Source organism: Acinonyx jubatus, chromosome A1, assembly GCF_027475565.1.
Source record: "Acinonyx jubatus isolate Ajub_Pintada_27869175 chromosome A1, VMU_Ajub_asm_v1.0, whole genome shotgun sequence".
Taxonomy (NCBI): Eukaryota; Metazoa; Chordata; class Mammalia; order Carnivora; family Felidae; genus Acinonyx; species Acinonyx jubatus.
The window spans coordinates 80484514-80503814 of NC_069380.1; the positions used below are offsets into that span (position 1 = coordinate 80484514).

General features: G+C 53.2%; 1 protein-coding gene across 4 annotated transcripts in view; it reads left to right on the forward strand.

Annotated features, from left to right (window-relative positions):
* ATP11A (ATPase phospholipid transporting 11A) overlaps positions 1-19301 on the forward strand; it is a 121883-nt gene that overhangs the window by 55094 nt on the left and 47488 nt on the right. For all 4 annotated transcript variants that reach the window (XM_027065246.2, XM_027065247.2, XM_053218007.1 and 1 more), the window contains exons 2-8: positions 2988-3110; positions 10191-10280; positions 11068-11148; positions 15164-15271; positions 15897-16025; positions 18041-18144; positions 18606-18656. In XM_027065246.2, the coding sequence (XP_026921047.2) occupies positions 2988-3110; positions 10191-10280; positions 11068-11148; positions 15164-15271; positions 15897-16025; positions 18041-18144; positions 18606-18656 (686 nt within the window). The remainder of the gene's footprint in view (positions 1-2987; positions 3111-10190; positions 10281-11067; positions 11149-15163; positions 15272-15896; positions 16026-18040; positions 18145-18605; positions 18657-19301) is intronic.

Consider the following 19301-nt stretch of genomic DNA (forward strand, 5'->3'; position numbering starts at 1 on the left):
AAAAAAGAAATTGTGTAATTGGGGCTAATAGGTACTAAGTGTGCAGAGTAGCAGAGGATTGCTGACAAAGCAGACACAGAAATGTTGAATCACACGTCCATAGTCACGGGGCCGGTCAGCTGCAGGGCACATGCATGATGTGGGCGTGATCGTGAACCGCTTTCTCTGGGGGCATCTTGTTGGACGTGTTGTCTATATGTTTTGCACACCTGGTCTTAGCTTCCTCAGAATTGGACATTTTTGCAGAGAACAGCACGCGGAACTCACCTGGGTCTTGGTCTGAACCCAAAGACGCTTCCTGCGTGTCAGGGCCATACACGAGACCCCTTGTAAGCGCCGTTCCCTGGTGTCCCTCCTTGGGCGCTATTACACTGACCTCTTGGTGAGCAGAGTCAGCCAGAAGCAGAACGTCACCATGGCCTTTCTGCCCACCGACTCGTAGTCTATTCGTAGAAGCAGCAGGTCTGGCCGAAGCTTGTGGGTCATTGCTTCTTTTTGTCCCTTGGGGAACAGCATGAAGGTAGCTTCCTTACGCACAGCCTAGTTTTCATCCAGTAAGTACGTGGCTCGCTCCCAAACGGGTTTTTTGTTGCAGTGACATAGGCAAACCCCAGTGCTTGTTGGTGTTCAGTCACTTTTCTGGGCTGGTCTTGTCCCGTAGGCGGACATAGTGTACCGATGTGCAGTAGGTAAAGTCGTGGGCTGGACGCGGCCAGGAGGCCCCCCTCCACGCACCGCAGACACGTCCCCTGTCTGGGAGGATCGGGGTTTCTAGAGTCGGTGTTGTGGCTGAAGCCTAGCGGCTGGCTTTGAAGTAGGAGCAGGGCCCCCGGGGTTCTCATTTTTGTGTTACAAGTCATGTTTTAATGCTTTTCTTTCCTTTCCGGTTTCTCTATTACGTGTTCCTTTTAGCGTAAGTTCTGGAATCCGTGGGAATGAGAAGCATCCGCGGCTGTGTCTCGAGCATGAAGGGATGTCCGGGACTTAGATTTGTATGTAAAGCTCTTACGCCGCTGTGTCAGCACCTGTTACTGGTGGCCTCACCTGGACGGGGAAGCAGCGGAAAAGGCCGTGGCGGCGGGGACGCGGCCTGGCCCTTGCATCGTGGGCTCCTGGGGCACCACATCCGAGTTCCTGACAGTTTGGGGGCCCAGCCCATTCCCTCCGGTGATCTTGCACCATTTCCCATGTCCCTGCCGCATGTCTCTGGAAACGGGTGGAGTTCTGGGGACCGAGTCGGTCTTTGCCCTCAGTCCGCGTGGACATCCGGCAAAGCCAGGCCCTAGAGAAGGCACGGAGGGAAAGTGCGTGCGGGCGGCTACCGTGGACCCCGCGGTGCTGGGGGCACATCTGTAGACTTCTGACCCCTCGAAGCCGGGAGGTAGGCCCGCGCCATGCCATGCAAGCAATAAGAGCAAAACAGTGTGACGTGAGGCTGTCCTCGCCTCAGCCCACAGGGACACTGCTGGCCTGTGCGACCCCGTCCACCTGGCTCCACAAGCGAGGGTGGGCGCCGCGCCGGGTGGAACACTCTGGCTCCCCACAGCCGTGTGGTTCTCTTCCCGCTCCTGTTCTCCGTTTCCCGCTTTCGTTCCTCGTCAGCCACCATGAGTGAGGGGCTGTCACTGTCCTCAGGGGCCATGAGGCTGCCTGAGGCCAATGTCTCAGTGACAGCTGAGTCGGAGCTGTGACCTGACCCGCCTTTCTTCCTGTCCCGTCACCCTGACCTTCTGCAGTGCTGGTGTTCCCACCTCCTCCCCCCCATGACTCACTGTACCCCAACAGGCTGACAGAGTGTGAGGCCAGGACCTGGGGCTGGGCTGCTGGTCTGGGGTCCCAGGACCCGGGGCTGGGCTGCCGGTCTGGGGGTTCTGGGACCTGGGGCTGGGCTGCCGGTCTAGCAGGACCAGGACCCGGGTCTGGGCTGTTGTATGGAGGGGGCCAGACCCAGGGCTGGGCTGCTGTAATGGGGGGGGGGGTCACAGGACCTGGGACTGGGCTGCTGTATTGGGGGTCCCGGGACTCGGGACTGGGCTGCTATATGGGGGTCCCAGGACCCAGGGCTGGGCTGCCGTTCTGGGGGTCCCAGGACCCGGGGTTTGGCTGCTGGTCTAAAGGGACCAGAACCCGGGACAGGGCTGCTGGTCTTGGTGGGGGGGACCAGAACCCGGGGCAGGGCTGCTGGTCTTGGGGGGGGGACCAGAACCCAGGGCTGGGCTGCTGTACTGGGGGGGCCAGGACCCGGGGCTGGGCTGCTGTGTGTCAGGGGTCCAGAACCCGGACTGGGCTGCTGTATGGCGGGGGCCAGGACCCAGGGCTGGGCTGCCAGGTGGGGATCCCAGGACCTGGGCTAGGCTGCTGTATGGGGCTGCCAGGTGGGGGTCCCAGGATCTGGGCTGGTCTGCTGGTCTTGGGGGTGTCAGGACCCGGGGGCGGGCTGCTGTATGGGGCTGCATTTTAGTCTCTCATCTGTGGCTGCAGTGTCATAGGCACCTCCGTGCTGAAGGCACAGGGTCTGGTTCGGTGTTTTAAACGTTCTCCTGTCAGAAGACATTTACTGGGTGCCTCGCGCACGTGATACTGAATAGTAGAGTCAGACGCCGGCCTCCTGTCTTCCCAGGAGGGCCCTTGGGCAGGGGGACCCGAAACAGCTCAGCAGCTCCATCGTGAACTCATAGTTTCACCCTGTCGTTAAAGACCCACCACCACGTTTCTAAGGGGGCTGCCTTTTCCTGTTGGAAGCGTCGGGACCGTGCTGGGCCTTCTGTCTGCGTATGAGCCCAGCCACGTCTGTTCCCCTGACCACCAGCTTGTAAGGGCTTCCCTGTCGGGTGCAGACCGCCTGGCTCGGCCCAGTTCCTTGAGGAACTTAGCCCGTGGGGGTAGAGTGACGGGAGCCCGCGCTTCCCACGAGCGAGGACGCACCTTACAGCTCGCGCTCCGCAGAGGGTCCGTCACCTGCGCTGACGGCGCTCTGTTGTCCGCAGTGTGCTGGCGAGGAGAACTGCGTGGACAGCCGGACCATCTACGTGGGGCACAGGGAGCCCCCCCCAGGTGCTGAGGCCTACATCCCGCAGAGACACCCCGACAACAGAATCGTCTCCTCCAAGGTGAGCCGTGTCCCTGTGGCGGGTACCCGCCCCGCTCCCAGGGCTATCGCCACGCTGCTGCCCGCCACCAGTCCACGTGGGGCTGGTACGCGTGTCCCACGCCTGTCCCCACAGCCGGTGACAGACCGCATTCCCGTCACCTCCCTTTAATCACCCCAGGGCATACGAGGCCTGCTTCTGCCATGTGTGTGTTGGCTGGCCACGTGCCTGTGTGTCCTGGTGCACACATCCGTGTGGGGGACACACGTGATCCCGGGCGCGTGTCCCGTGCGCACATCCGGGTGGGGGACGTAGCACATTTTTTTTTTTAAACTATCAGAGTATCTGAAATTAAGAAGAGTTGAGAACAGACAAGCCTTTCTCTTTAAGGCAGTTTTTTTAATGGAACTATTTTATTTAAAACTGCCACAGAAAACAACAGTAATGACAACAGCCATAATAGCTTTAGTCACCAGAGTTGCTCATCAGGAAAATCCCAAGCGATGAGTGTGGCACGTTGTTGCCCAGCCGGATGAGTGACAGGAGGCTCCCAGGCAGGTGTTGGCAGCAGGATCTGTGTGAACCTGATAGTCTCAGGTGGCGCTCTCACTAGAGACCCCCCACTTGCCCCCCCTCAACAGGACTCTCTAACGATTCTTAACAGTCAGCCCCTGTGCAGTACAGACGCACCGAGAGTCAGGGAAGTGCGCTGGAAACGTGGACCCGGGTGCTGTGTGAGCGCGTCGAGGTGGCGCCACGAAACCTCCCACGCTGCCCAGTGTCCATCCCGGGACATTTGTCAGGCCCTTCAGCCGCCGATGGCTCCTCGCCTCGGCTGGTTTCCCCCTCCAGGGACAAAGCCTGGCCTGAGAGTCCTAGCCCCCATCCTTTCGGGTTGGTGTGGAAAGTTCTGCCCAGGACTGAGCGGAAGAACCTTCTGGAAAACAAAGCACCTGGTTGGGGTGGTCTGAGGGCCTGCTTGAGGCATATGGTAGAAGGTAGCTGGACGCTGAAGGAGGCTTGTTTATGACCAGCGCCCCTGTCACTGTTTTCACGGGAGAGAAAACAGACTCGGTGATTTCTAAATGCCGTTCCCGACTCTGTCCTGATTCGAGTGTCACAGCCAATATATTATATCCATTTGTTCCTTTCAAATACTCCCGCGGTGACTTTGAGGTGTCCCGTCTTCTTTCCACGCTCTATGAGTTGCCGCCTTTGCTCCCCCTGCGGTGGCACCCGCTGTCCCCTGCCCTTCCTGCACCGGGGCCCCCACGCTGCCTCGGTTCCTGACGACGGCAGGAACCCCTCAGAACAGGGCCTGGAATACCTCAGAATAGGGCACCTGGGTGGCTCACTCGGTTAAACATCAGACCCCAGCTCAGGCCATGATCTCACCGTTTGTGAGTTCAAGCCCTGCATTGGGCTCTGTGCCAACAGCTGGGAGCCTGGAGCCTGCTTTGGATTCTGTGTCTCCCTCTCTCTCTGCCCCTCCCCCGCTTGTGCTGTCTCTCTGTCTGTCTCTCTCTCAAAAACAAATAAATATTAAAAACAAAAAGATGGCTCAGAACATGGGAAAAAGAACTGAATTTGTAAAACCTGAGTTTACAACAGTTCCCGGAGAATGTTTGCTGTAATGTATGTGTGTTTCCTTGGGAAGAAAACATTTCTGTCAGAAGAAAAGACTGCTGGGCAAGACTTCTTCCATGAACAGAAGTCTCCACTCAGTAAGCCTCATTGCATTTAATCAGAGAGCTTTTATTGTGTGAAAAGTTACACCAGGGGCAAAATTGCCAAGCTCGCCGTGCTTTCCCGGCAGTGCCGGTGCTACGTCAGCAGTGATTGGAGTTCCATTTCCTTTCTGGGGGAGACACACTGGGCAGGGGCCTGGGATGAAGCAGAAACAAGAACTGAGTCCCCAGCGCATCCCTTTTTCTTTCCTTCTGACGACACACAGAGCCCCGTGCCCAGGACTTGAGCTCGAGCATGAGTGGATCCGGCTTCGGGAGAAGGTCGGGTGCTGCCTCATCAGTTCCATAAGGTTGTACATGGGACACAACATCCATGTGGCCCCCAGTCTGCTCTCAGGACGCCACAAATCTGATACTAGGCTGAGGCTATGCGGTCACTGCGTACTTCCGAGAAAGCTGCATCACTTGTGACTTTTGGCCAGGGAGGATGGTGTCTGCCAGTCACACGTGGGCAGACAGTGGTTCTAGGACTTCTGAGAGCATCGTGTCTGCTCCACAGCAACCTCGTGATGCCACCGCCATGCAGGAGCCCAGCCCCTTGGAGGAGGAACAGCTTGAGAACAGAGCCTGCAACTGAGCCTTAGCAGCGAGCCTGACCCTGACCCTCACGTCCACAGGCCTGGCACCGCCTCCTGCCGGCCCAGCACACTGTCTGCTCAGCGTGTAACCCTAATGACCCCAGTCGGGCGTGACTGGTTTCCACGTCCTGTTCTCCCAGCCGTGAGTGAGAGAGAGAAAGAGAGCCCAGCTCCACGTGTGGATTTCCTTCCACGGAGCTTCGCTTGGCCTGCGGGGCAGCATCAGGGCCGTCAAGACAGCACGGTGGGGGAGCCGGTCTGGGGCACCTGACGGTCAGGACTGCGTGGTGCTGTCCATGTGTTCCCGTCTGGGGGTAGAGAGCGGTGCCGGGCTTGTCCAGACTTTTCTTCCTGGCCATGACTGGGACAGACCGGCAGGCTGTGTTTTGTCCTGAGCCACGCTCCCGGCGGGAATAGAACCATGGACACCACCACAGACAGAGCCGGGTGCTCGGGAGGCGTCTGTGACATGGGGCACACGCACCGTGGTGCTCAGTGTCTGCGACGTGACAGAGGTGAGAGCAGGGGCCGTCCTGTGAGACTCAGGACTCCTCGCAGGGTCTGCAGGGGCGAGGCGAGGACTTCATTCTGGCACGGCCGACACCAGGCACCTGCAGTCTGTGGACTGGGTCGGGGAGCTGGCGCTTGATGCCGTGGAAGGTCTGAGTCGCACGTGACATCCTGCCCGTGTCCACACTCTCCACACCCACTGTTTAACAAAGATGAAGCCGTCTGCAGCTCGTCGGCTCTTACGTGTTGTCAGATGCCCCTTTTACGGTTTCTGTCCACATGGTGCTGACCCGTTTGCACAGTCACACGCACTTAAATGATTTCATGGGTTTTCACCCTGTCACACACCATCAGGAATTAGTGACCCTCCTTTCAACCATATTAACCATCCGCGGTAATGACTTATTATAGTAATTTATCCCACGCAGTAAGAAGATTACAAAGTGTAATGTCTGAGCTGCCGTGTGGCCTCTCCTGCCTGATTAGAATTCAGCAATCATGTAAGTGGCTTTCAAGCCCAAATCTGGGCTGCTTCCCTTGCACTCTAGAATCTGGGAAGCCATAAGGAGTCCAGAAACGGTAGCATTAAAACGGGACAAGACCAGATTATACACGTAGCATTCCAGGCTTCACGAAACTCCCCACTTGGAAGGATTGCAGTGGATGACACTCTGTTTTATTTTTTTATACGTAAGATGAAAATTTTCTAACGTGGAAACTTTCAAAAATATGTAAAAAGTCAGTGATATGATAATCCCTCACATCCTTCTCACCAGTGTCAGTGGCTGTCCCCGGGCGGCAGTGCTGGCTTCATCTGTGCATCCACTTTCTACCCGACACTTGGCGAGGCACGTCCTCTACAGCATTTGATTTTCATCTTTCGATTTTTCGGTAGGTGGAGGATGGGGTTTCCAGGAGGACCTTTTTCCATTCCTGTGACTTTGCTAACAAGTAACACATTACAAGTCTTTGGGGAAGTTTTTGGTTAACTGGCGGGCAGTCAGTATGGGCTGGGAAATGAGGTTGGTTTCACAGGGTAGGGCCTTGAAGACAGCTCCATTTTGGGTCAGGAAATCCGTGAAGAGCAAAGGATCCTTCTAGGCTGGTCACAGAAACACGGACATGAGACGTAAATGCTGTTCCTGCGTACGAACTTCTGTTTCTTTTCATCTCCTTTTAAAAGTTAGTGGAAAGTAACTGACTCGTTATGGCCCATATAAGGGAAAAAAATATATATCTTTCTTAAAAATTTAAGAAGATTGATTGTGTTTGTATTGTTTGTCAAGCTATACAATTTTAATGTCCCTGTTATTTTTTTAGTGCCACTTGGAGCCAGAACTGTGATCCCTGCCGCATTCTTTCTGGGTGTGTGCTGTGGTACTTACTTTACACGTGAAAAAAACTGGAACACAGTCCTTAAATAATTCAGATAATTCAGTAAAGTTTACTGGAGTTCTAAGTGTCAGGACCAGGGTTTGATATGGGTCTGACCCCAAAGGCCATGTGTTTTCCAGTAGAATAAAGAGGAAATACTTTCTTTAAAAAAAAAAAATTATGTTTATTTTTGAGAGAGAGAGAGAGAGAGAGACAGCATGAGTGGGGGAGAGGCAGAGAGAAAGAGGGAGACACAGAATCGGAAGCAGGCTCCAGGCTCTGAGCTGTCAGCACAGAGCCGACATGGGGCTTGAACTCACAAACTGCAGGATCACGACTTGAGCCAAAGTCTGACACCTAACCAACTGAGCCACCCAGGCGCCCCCAGAGGAGATACTTTCTGAATTCCATAGAATAGCCAGAGTATCCTGAGGTAGGGCAGCAAATTAAGAATTCAGATCATGTTTTTTTGTTTTTTGGGTTTTTTTGGTTTGGTTGGTTTTTTGTGGGGGCGGATAAGACACTGCCGATACTTTGGGAGAACTGGCAGTCAGGGTTGGTTTTTTTTGGGGGGGGGGGGTTGTTTGTTTCTGGTTGAGAAACCGAGGTAAAGACAGAGCCACAAATTCCCCGCCCTCTGCTAGTGTCTGCGGCTACATTCCTGACCCAGAGACCTGCTTTTTGGTTCTCAGTTTGTTTGCACTCAAATGAAAGCCTAGTGTGTCCTTGACAAAACGCAGCATCTATTCATGATGTAGAGTTTCTGCAAACCAGGAACACAGGAGAATTTCTTCAACTCGATAAAGAACATCTATTATAAACCTGCAGCTGACGTCGTTCTTCTAAATATTTTTTTTTTAATGTTTGTTTATTTTTGAGACCATGCAAGAGACAGAGTGCAAGCAGTGGAGGGGCAGGCAGAGGGAGACACAGCATCCGAAGTGGGCTCCAGGCTCCAAGCTTTCAGCACAGAGCCCGATGTGGGGCTCGAACTCACGAATCGTGAGATCGTGACCCGAGCCGAAGTCGAACACTTAACCGACTGAGCCACTCAGGCGCCCCAACATCGTTCTTAATGATGAAAAAAGAGATGCTTTCACCCTAATTGAGAACGGTGAAAGTTTCCCCGCCGCCGTTCCCATTCAGCGTCTTACTGGATGTCTTCACTAATACAGTGAGAAAGGAAAGGGAATATAAGATACGCAGTTTGGGAAGGAAGAAACCACTGTTAACAAGTGACATGATGGTCTGCAGAGAAAAATGCCAAAGAAAAATCCCAACAAAACCTCATAAGCAGAGCAAGGCCAGCGGCAAACAGTTGAATTCTCAATTAGAAACACCATTACATTGGCATGAGAAAATGGAAAAACACATATGTGTAACAAAATATGTACAAGATCTATGTGAGGGAAACTATAAAACTGTGATAAAAAAAAGATTTAGGTGAATGGAGAGATATTCTGTGTTCATGGATGGGGAGGCTTAGTGTCGTCATTAAGATGTCAGTTCTGTCCACCTCAATCTATAGAGTCAACCAAATCGTCATCCGAACCCCAGCAGGTTATTTTGTGGACATCAGGATGCTGATTCCAAAGTTTGTACGGAGAGGCAAAAACCCAGAGAGCCAACACAATATTGAAGGAGAACAAAGTTGGAGGGCTGATGCCTCCCAACATCTAGACTGGATGTCAAGCCATAGCACTCAGGATAGTGTGGCCAGTGGACCGGCATAGAGCCTGGAAATGGACCCTCATGTAAGATGGTCAACCAATCTTTGACAAAGGAGCAAAGGCAACACAATGGAGTAAAGACCGTCTCTTCCCCAAAAGGTGATGAAACTGCTGGGTGTCCATTTACAGAAAATGAGCCCAACACGGTTCTTACACCATTCACAAAAATAAACTCAAAATGGATCATAGACCTAAATGTAGAACACAGAACTGTAGAAGTCCTAGATGGTAGCATGTGAGAAAATCCACACAACGTGGGGAGGGCCATGAGAGTTTGGGCACAGCGCTGGAAGCACTGGCCGTGGGAGACAAGACTGCTGACCTAGGCTGCATTAAAATTAAATTTTCCTGCTCTTCAAAAGACACTGTTAAGGGAGTCAGAAGACGAGCCACCGACAGGAAATATTTGCAAAACACAAAGCCCATAAAGGCCTGGTATCAGACAGGACACAGAAGGGAAGGGTTGCTGGGGTGGGTCCAATGGGTGGGTTTGGGAATACTCAGAGCTAACAGACCAACATCAAGCTCGGTGTTTACTGGAGGTTAGTGACCTCTGGGACATGGCTGTTTGCAACACAAAAATTGAGGAAATTCTCCTCCTGGGGGAAAAATCAAAAGTCTGGAGATTAGGAGGCGGCCAGGACCAGTCCCCCTCTGTATCCTTCCAAGCCCTCCATGTAGAGAGGCGCCTGGGGCTGACCCCGGACACCTGAGCCTCGGGGATGTCTCCAGGCAGTCAGGACCGCCTGGTGATGCCGACTTCTATTGTAGCTTCCTGTTGCCAGCTAGTAACACTGTAACAAGACCAAAGAGAGCCTATGGAGGGAAGAATGCTGAACGTAAATGTTTTAACAGTCACAGGTTTACATGGCATGAAATAAACCTTAATGGTAAAACTTTCATTAAACTACGTTGTGTTATGTCCGATTATCTGGGATTGGGTAACTCGTGTGCTACTTTTGGGGTACGTGTTCTGTGTCAGCAGTTCGTATTCACGGTCAGCCAATTGATAAAATAGCTACAAAAGTCTAAATTTGAATGGTGAGTTTTGTATCTAAACATTTTGTGCTTTGAAATCCAGCACCATCGTTGTATAGCAGAGTGACACTAGAAAGTAAAATGTGATCACAATGCCACCTCTTTGTTTTTTCTTCTCTACAGTACACGTTTTGGAACTTCATACCCAAGAACTTATTTGAACAATTCAGGAGAATAGCCAACTTTTACTTTCTTATCATATTTCTAGTACAGGTAAGGCCAGCGGACTTTTTTTTTTTTTTTTTAATCACCTCAAACATACATTCTAAATAAGTGACCTTCATTCCCAGGTGATCAACTGTGGCTGGCTAAGGAGGGTGAACAAGGACTTGGGGCCCTTATCTACACGTCCCCCACCCGTTTCCTTCAGGGACAAGTGTTTTGGTTCCTCTGACTTGGCTGTGACCACCTTCCCGTCCTGGAGGGGAATCAGGAGCTTACCTGGTCTTTAGGAGAAATTCAGCAGCCAGGCTCGGCTTTATTATGTGGAGCCCCTTCCCAAGTGCACAGGGTGCTCTGAAGAGATCACAGAGAGGAAGAGAAAGGAAAGAAAACCAGAGTCCAAATCAGGGAACAGCAGGTCCAATTCGTTTTCAGAATAGCAATCACATTTTCTTCAGTCACGCGAAATGCAGTGGAAGGACTTACAGAATTTCCCCACCGTTAAATTATTCAAATACTGTCATTGAAGCCTGGCGCCGAAAGCAGAGTAGAAAATTAAGATGTGCACTGGAATCAGACTTGTGTCTTTGCCACTGTTGGCAAGGTTTCCTTAAGCAGATCCCTTAACTAGAGCGAACTACCCTCGGTTTTATAGGAAACAGGATGACTAACCCCCAGTCTGATTGACCTCTAGTCGGGGGATAAAGCGGGTAGCAGTAAAACAATTTGGAATAAGCAAAAGCAAATGTTTTCGTTGGCGTTACAGGGCCAACCGGTCTGTCTAACGTCAGTAACGCGTGTTTTTGAGAATGGCCCTACGATTCTGTTTTAATTGCAGTTGATTATTGACACCCCCACGAGCCCCGTGACGAGCGGGCTCCCACTGTTCTTTGTCATCACAGTCACGGCCATCAAACAGGTAAGGAGTCTGTAGAAAAAGGGAAGGCATCACCATCCCTGTTACATAACATCGCATTTTATCCAAAGCGGAGTAATCTGGTTTGTGTTGGCTAGTTCGTAGACAATTTAACCAAGTTCTAGAAATTCATTTTGGTAACTGCCTTCGATTGACACTTGAGCTAAAATAAGAGAGATTATGTAACGCGGCAGCTAGCGTGACGCCCTGTGAGTCTGAGGGGGAGGCCAAGGTGTTCACATTCAGAAGCCACCAGAGATGGTACCTGTTTTTAGAGGCTTTTCTTAGCCTGTCCACACCGTCGGCCGTCTGAGCTGTAGGCACCTGCTGTGTGCAGAGTCTGGGATGCAGTTTTCTAACAGAGTGTGCTGACTCCGAACTCACCGTGTGCAGGGGGCTGTTCTCCCGGGGCCACCCAGGCAGAAGAACACGCCTCAGTTCTTTCCACCGTGCACGTAGCCATGTTAGTGCTGCAGCCATCGCCACCGTCTGGTTCTGGAAAATTCCCATCCCCTCAGAAGGAGGCCACGAGCAGTCTCTGCTGTTCCCCTCCCTGAGCCCCTGGCCACCAGAGGTCTACCCTTGTCACAGCCACACTTCCCACGTGGTGGGGGTGAGGTAGCTCTTTGTACTTTCGGTTTGCATTTCCTTGGTGATTAATGATATTGAGGATCTTTCCCTGTGCTTATTGGCCATTTCTACGTCGTCTTCAGAGAAAAGGACCTTTGTCCATTTTAAAATCGGCTGAAGCATCTTTTCATTGATGAGTTGCCAGAATTCTTTATGTGCTCCAGATAAAGATTCCTTATCTGCTGCAAACTTTTGAGCCCAAGGATTTTTGCACTTCGGTGTTGATACATCAACCTTCCATTTGGGAGATCTGGATAATTTGTAAAATGGCAGCTTCTAGTGAAATGATTGGTGGTCAAATTCTTGCTGAAAAAGCCATGCTTTCCTGGTGTTATCCTTTAGATAAAAATAAAGAGAACAAAACATGTGCTTTACATGAGATGGGGTATGAGAACAGCCATGGGGTGACAGTGGGTGCCAGTGTTGCGGTGATTTTCTGTAGGCTGAGGAAGGACGTAGAACGGAATCAGGTTCTAGTGTGTGTGCGTAAAGAGCGCCTCTGGGTTGTCTTCTGCCAGCCTAGTGGGTCCTCAGTGTGAGAGTGTCTGCATTAGTGTTTTTTTAATACAGAACTGGGAGCAGCATTTAAGGATTTCTTCGTATTGATTTGCGTTTTATTTCTCAGTCTTCAGTAATCTGGGAATACAGATTTGAACAGAACGATTTTGCTTCATACCCATTTGATTGGCTTTTAAATGTAGAAGCCTGCAGAGCAACCAGGGACAATAATGTAGTGAAACGCATCCACTCTCCGCTGACGGCAGTGTGGTGGCGCCATGTTAGAAAACCATTTGGCACTAATGGATGAGGCAGAAGCTGTCAATGGTGGGACCCGTAGTCCGAGGGTGTCCAGTATGTGCAGTTGGTGTGTACTATATGCGTCTCAGAGTACATGGAGGCCCCACAAGGTGTCCTGGGATGTTCGTTGCAGGCCTCTTTGTGGAAGAAAAACTAGGGACAAGATGTCCTTCAGTGAGGTAACAGACGATACGTTCGTTACACATATTGGGGTTACTTGTGCAGTAGCCACGTAGTGTGGAAGACGTAACACTGAGTGACACACTCAGTTACAAAGGAAATACTCGGTGCGTTGTCCTCATGCATTTGTAAGCACGTAAACACTTCAGTTGTTTAGGACACACGTGTCAGAAAAGTGGAAAACCGTGATCAGAAGGAGTCTTTCCAAGGAGGAAGGGAGAGAAGGAGTTGGCATGTGGATCAGAGGGGCTGAGTGTGTATACCACCTCTCGGGATCTGCTCTGAGTGGTGGGCACAGTAAAGTGAGGTGTTTCCATTGCTTCTCTATGTGTTTTCGGGAGAATAACCATCCTTGTCCCCAAGAAGCTGGTATAGAGCCCACGAGAGGGCCTCAAGAGGGGCACAGAGGAAGGGGACAGTGGCTCTTGGAAGCTGGTGGTGATGGTAGGCAGGCAGAAATGGAGCAGAACGCGTCCCAAGGTCCTGTGGACGCCAAGGGTCCTGCCAAAACCATGCAGCAGATCAGGACCGGGAAGATAAACCTGAAGCACTGGCTTCCTAAAGGCACTTGAAGAAATTCAGAAAAGGGCGGGGGATGGGGCACGTGTGCTCGGCCAGGTCTTCACTGCCTGCCACACTGCCGTGGCGCCCTGCAGTCCGCCCACCGCAGTGCCCTGGCTGAGAATGAGCACGCACCGACCCCATGGGGAACACGCGGGGGCCCGCGCCCGCAGCTGCTGCCGTGCGGCCGTCTGCGTGACCCAGGGCCTCAGCAGGCCCGGAGAGACCCGACCCCGCTCCGCTGAGCTGCACGCAGGCCCAGAGAACCCAGAGCTGGCGGAGTGGTTCCCTGACCCACCTCGGCCCACAGAGTCCCTGCAGGGGAGCCATGGGGTCTGGCATGTGGCTTCTCTCCAAGGGCTCCGGCCTGACCCGCTGCCTGGCTCCACGAGCACAGGCCCTCTGCCCCCTGAGGCTGCGTGCCCCCCAACACTCTGTGCCTCCCAGGATCCGTGTCCCCTGAGGCTGCATGCCCCCCATACTCTGTGCCCCCCCAGGATCCATGCCCCCCTGAGGCTGTGTGCCCCCCCTGCATTCTGTGCCCCCCAGGATCCGTGCCCCCTGAGGCTGCGTGCCCCCCCCCTCACTCTGTGCCCTCCAGGGTCTGTGCCCTCCAGGCTGTGTGCCCCCCCCCCCCCGGCTCCATGTCCCCAAAGGGTTTGTGGAAGGGTGTGTGATGACCCCCATGTGGCGGAGCTCAGTGACTGCTGGGCTGCCGGGCTGCCTGGTGCACAAATGTACCTGTGCTCTCCCACCTCACCTTTGCCAAGTGCAGCTCTCCCCCTCCTGAGCCCCTCACCCCATTCCTGAGGGTACCTGGCTTTCTGCCCCTCCACCTGTCCCCTGCCCCTCTCCTCCTCACCTTCATCCATGCTCTGGTTCCTGTTCTGGACGGCCCTCGGCCCTCCCCTCCTCAGCCCTGCTTCCCCAGTGACCCCAGCTGGCACATGTAGGGGATCCAAGGCCTTTCCTTGCAGCTGAGAAAGCCCCCTTCGGGGAGCACCTGGGTTGTCCCAGGTGGGCGCTAAATGGCTTCTGACAAGCATCTTGCCAACTCTGTCCAAATCCCCAGCGACTCGAGTGAGCCCTCCACGGCCACCCACCCACCTTCCCAACTGGTTTTCTGCTTGCCCCACGCTGTCTGCAACCCTCCAGGCTGACCCAGCCCCTGCCACACCCACGTCTGCTCCTGAGCCCTCATGCAGCCTCTGTGCTGTGGTCTCTGCCTTACAGGACAACCACTCAGCATCCTCCAGGGGCGGCTCAGACCTTCTCCTCTGAGCCCCCTGCACACACATCTGCACAGGTACACTGTGGTCACACTGCCAGCAGTGGCTGTGACGTGCTCCCTGGGGCAGGGAACCAGGTGAGGCTCTGCCTGGGCCTGCAGGAAGGGGCATGGGGGACCCCTGCCCAGATCCTCCCGCCTGAGCTGGTCCCGGCGCCTCTGAGGCCATGGCCATGGTGCTGACGGTGGGCAGCCAGGCGTGGTCACCCCAGTGGTCTCTGGCACAGACAGAGGAGGCGTGTCCCACAGGGGAAAGTTTAGAACCCTGCAGCAAAAGCCGGGGCTGGTGTGTCCTGATCACTGGAGGCACGAGAAAGCAGGGGCCGACCTCCTGGAGGGAAGGATGGGGCAGGGTGGTGGCCAGGGCCATGAAGAAGTAGGTAGATTTGGGGTCCATTTAAGGGAAAAGCGCAGTACTTGCTGGGGGCTGGGTGTCAGCGTGAAGAAAGGTGACTTCTGCCCCTCGCTTGTCCACGGCTGCAGCGGGACGCAGGTCGCAGCCGTGGCCCGTCCGGCAGAGCCTAGAATGATGGGCTCAGGGCCGTCTTCTCTCCCCTCCAGGGCTATGAGGACTGGCTTCGCCATAAGGCGGACAACGCCATGAACCAGTGCCCGGTGCACTTCATCCAGCATGGCAAACTGGTCCGGAAGCAGAGCCGGAAGCTGAGGGTGAGTAACGCTGGTGGTTTGTTCTAGCCCAGACGGAGAACAGTCCAAACCCAGAACACGGCAACATGGCGGGTGCTACGTGAGCCGAACCTCTGTCTGGAATTGCTTCTTTACAGCTGGAGGCCAACCTCCTCCCCAAACGCTTCTAACTAAAACAGGCGCCTTCCACTATCTGTTTTCTTAACTTTAATTTTATTTATGATTTTCAAGTTGTAATAGACTTGATTTTTTAGAGAAGTTCAGTTTCACAGACCCCATCAGGGTTGTCTGAACTTTATGAGATTGTACTCACCAGTCACGATAGAGAAAGTTCTAACACGCTGTTGAAGAATTTATTCTAGAACAAGGCAAAGTCATATTAATGTGAATTCCATTGGTTGGAAACTGTGAAAATAGGGACAGAAACCTCACTGAAGCCTTCGTTTTAATTTCCTGTTTCAGTGAACCATTCATGCATCATTATCTGTTAAATGTTAGCATTACTTAGGCAGTGGTTTTCACACCTGTGCTAGCCAGTGGGAAGCATGTACCCAGACAGGGAGTGTGATTGCTAAGGTTTACCCTGAGGAGTGCTCGCTGGGACCCCATGGGGCCGCTGCACCGAGGCTGTCTATCTGTTCTGCAGGTGGGGGACATCGTCATGGTCAAGGAGGACGAGACCTTCCCCTGTGACTTGATCTTCCTCTCCAGCAGCCGTGGAGACGGGACCTGCCACGTGACGACCGCCAGCTTAGACGGGGAATCCAGTCACAAAGTACCGTGCCTTTCATCTGGGGCCACACAGGCCCTGCCCCAGCCCTGCTGTGCCTGCAAACACAGTGCTCCCAGTGGTCACAGGGCACCCCAGGGGGCTGTGCTGGCCATGTGGCTCCTCAGGGTCTGTGGCAGCCAACCACGGTTAACAGAGGCAACTTCATGTTATTTCTTAGCTGTGCCGTTTAGCCAAGGGGCCAAATTAAGGATGCAATGAGTAGACTGTGGGAATTTTGAAATTTTTCATTTAGTGTCTTGGCTAGACTAGAATTATGTAAAAAGCCACACAAGAGTCTAGATTTTAAGTGACTGTTAGTTCAATGAGTGCCTTTTTGTTAGAATATCTTCAGGATTTTCTGAACTTATAATTAATGTCTTGTACTCCATGTGGAGCTCTGTTCTGGCAGTTGGTGCTACAGAACTTTAATGATCACGAAAGAATAGAAGATATCACTATTACTTTTAAGGATTTCATTATTTAAAAACTGGAAGCTTCCATGGAGTTTAGGGAAGTGAGTGTAGCTCAGTGGGCCCAACCGTGTGGGAGACGTCAGCCAGCTGTGGCTAATAGTGGAATTTGGCCATGAGAAAGAGAGGTTTTCTTTCTTTCACGGATAGTTCACATCCTTGCATGAACCGTGCGGGACTTTTTGGGCACATTTCCTACATACAGATCCCGAGAGACCTAACATTCTGGCACCGCTCATACTAAGTAAGGAAATCCCGGGAGACTCGGTGACTGTGGTCTCGGGGGCGCGGGGACACCCGGTGCCCCACGCATCCCTGGCTGTTGGCAGCGGGCTGTCCCTTGCGCCTGTCCTGCGGGAAGGGTGCCCCAGCGTCGCTAGCAAGCGGGTGCCGCAGTCTCTGGCCACGTGACTGTTCTCCATGTGAGATGGGACCGGCCATTGCCCCCACACATTGCTGGCGGACGCCTCCCTGCACCTTGCTGGCTACCATGCTCAGCATCCCGTTTGTGTTTCTCTGGTGTCACCTCTGCACATTGGGTTTGGCCCGGAGGCTGGAGTTACCTGAGCCCTTTGCTTAAAAGACAGCGAGGCCCCCACACTGGTCACATTTACGGCTTGTGTGGCCTCGGGCAGGCACTTTGAACTTCCCTGCAGTTTCAGCATCCATGGGACAGACTTGTCTTCCAGGGGCTCTTGTGAGGATAGACTTAGTCTCCCAAAGCCCCAGGTGCACAGCGGGTGCCCCAAGGTGTTGTAGATACTGCCGCTGCTGTTTGAGTGTGTCTCCTGCTTGTTTTGATTCATGGCACCCTTTCCTGCCCACACTTGATTTCTGGGAGGCCCGGAAGGCGTTCAGAGACATGCTGTCTTTAGCAGGCCCTTGCACTCCGACTCTGAGCCCAGGCGTTCACGTTGGTGATGCGTCTGGGCTGGGGCATCAGCATTGCCTGGGTCGTGTTAGAAATGCCATTCTTGGGGCCCCCAGACCCAGCACGTCTGCTTGGGGCTGGCCCCGCTGTCGCTGCCCCACAAGCCCTCCAGGGTCTGAGGCTTGCTCGGTTCTCGAAGCCATCGGTAGAGGCCCAGCGGGCAGCCGTGTGGTGAAAACTTACGCTCACCAGCAGCGCCAGGCAAGGGTGGTGTGATGCCAGGGACACCACTGTGTACACAGTAGGACCTCACATGAGGAAAAGGAACATTAACTCTGTCACAATGGCAGATCCAAGTGTCCCACTTTACAGAGGAATGTCCCACAGCTGTTAGCTTGAAGTTGAGGGTGGCAGGCAAGAGCGGAAGTTTCTGGCACCTAATAGAGGAACAACAGTAGCCCGATGTGATTCTGTAACTTGTTAATACCCACAAACTGCGTTACGCGTTCACTTACATGTTACTTGTGTGAACATTTTCTCTGATGTGGTAACTAAGCTTTGTCATCGGGCTTAGCTGTGGGCACAGCAGATTAGACGTGGGTGCTGCCCCCGTTAGAGGGGTGCCAGGGTTGCGTCGGTGGTTTGGTGGTGAATTCACCTTTCTTGTCTGTCTGCAGACTCACTATGCCGTTCAGGACACTAAGGGGTTTCATACTGAAGAAGATATTGACGGCTTGCACGCCACCATTGAGTGTGAGCAGCCCCAGCCCGACCTGTACAAGTGAGTCCCATCTGTGCTCCCAGTAACTACCTTTGTCCCCCCAAGTGTCCTTGCTCTGCACCGGCCACACCCAGCACCATGCTTGTTTGGAAAGACCGTGTAAAACCACTGCATAAAAACGAAGACCAAACCAGAAATATGTCACTTAGAAATTTTCATGGTTCAGCAACATTACGATCTATAGCCGTTTATGCAAATATTTGGACTGGCTTTAATGAAACAAGCTTATTGAAGAAAAAGTAATTTTCTGTGATGAGAGGAACCGATTTTAAGGAAAATCCTTGAAGTCAAGGGCTAATAAGGACAGAAAGTAAAGGGGGAACAGGGTAGGAATTTAGGTAAAGATCCCAACCCGCGAGCTTCCCGGCGGGAACTGGGAGGTGGGTGCAGGGAGCAGGAGGGCGCCTGGCCCTGCGTCTTGGCCACCGCTGCAGGCAGTGACCCGGCTTCTCTGTCGCCAGGTTTGTCGGCCGCATCAACGTCTACAGCGATCGGAACGACCCCGTGGTGAGGTGAGCACAGACACGCTTGTGGGCGTTTTCACCCCCGCTGTCAAATCCAAGTGAATTCTTAAATTACTGATAAGAGGTTTCCACTGCTGCTGCTCCGTTGGGTTTTGAAGACAGAATTCTGCTTTACAAAAGGTCCAGCTTCCGCTGTCTTTTGTGCCTTCTCTTGTGAACACAGCTATATGTGCCAACACCTGATGGCATTCACGGAAAAAATTCTCTCCCCAGTGTCAGGAGCCCCTCTAACCATTAGCCGCTGTCCCCGTTGGAAATGCCCTTCGACCTTGTAGACAGTGAGGTTGAGGGATTCCTGACATTTTATCGGAACGTAAGCACCTACTCACAGTTGTCACTGGGACAGTTTTGGTTCTAGATTGTGTCTAGATTTAAGGGGCTGTGCCTCACTGGGGACCATGTGGGTGGTAGGCAGGTGTGCTCACCTGTCATAGTCTGGGACCCGTCACACACGTGGGTTGTGGACAAGGACCCGCACCCGCCAGGTGTCAGTGCTGAAGCCCGGGGGCCGCACCGTCTCCCTGTGTCTGCAGGCCTGTGGGTGTGTCTTTTGGACGTTGCTCCCCGCTCTGGAGGGTTTTGCTGCCCAGGTCGCCGAGACGGACAGTTTAGGAAGTTGACTTTGAGTAGGAT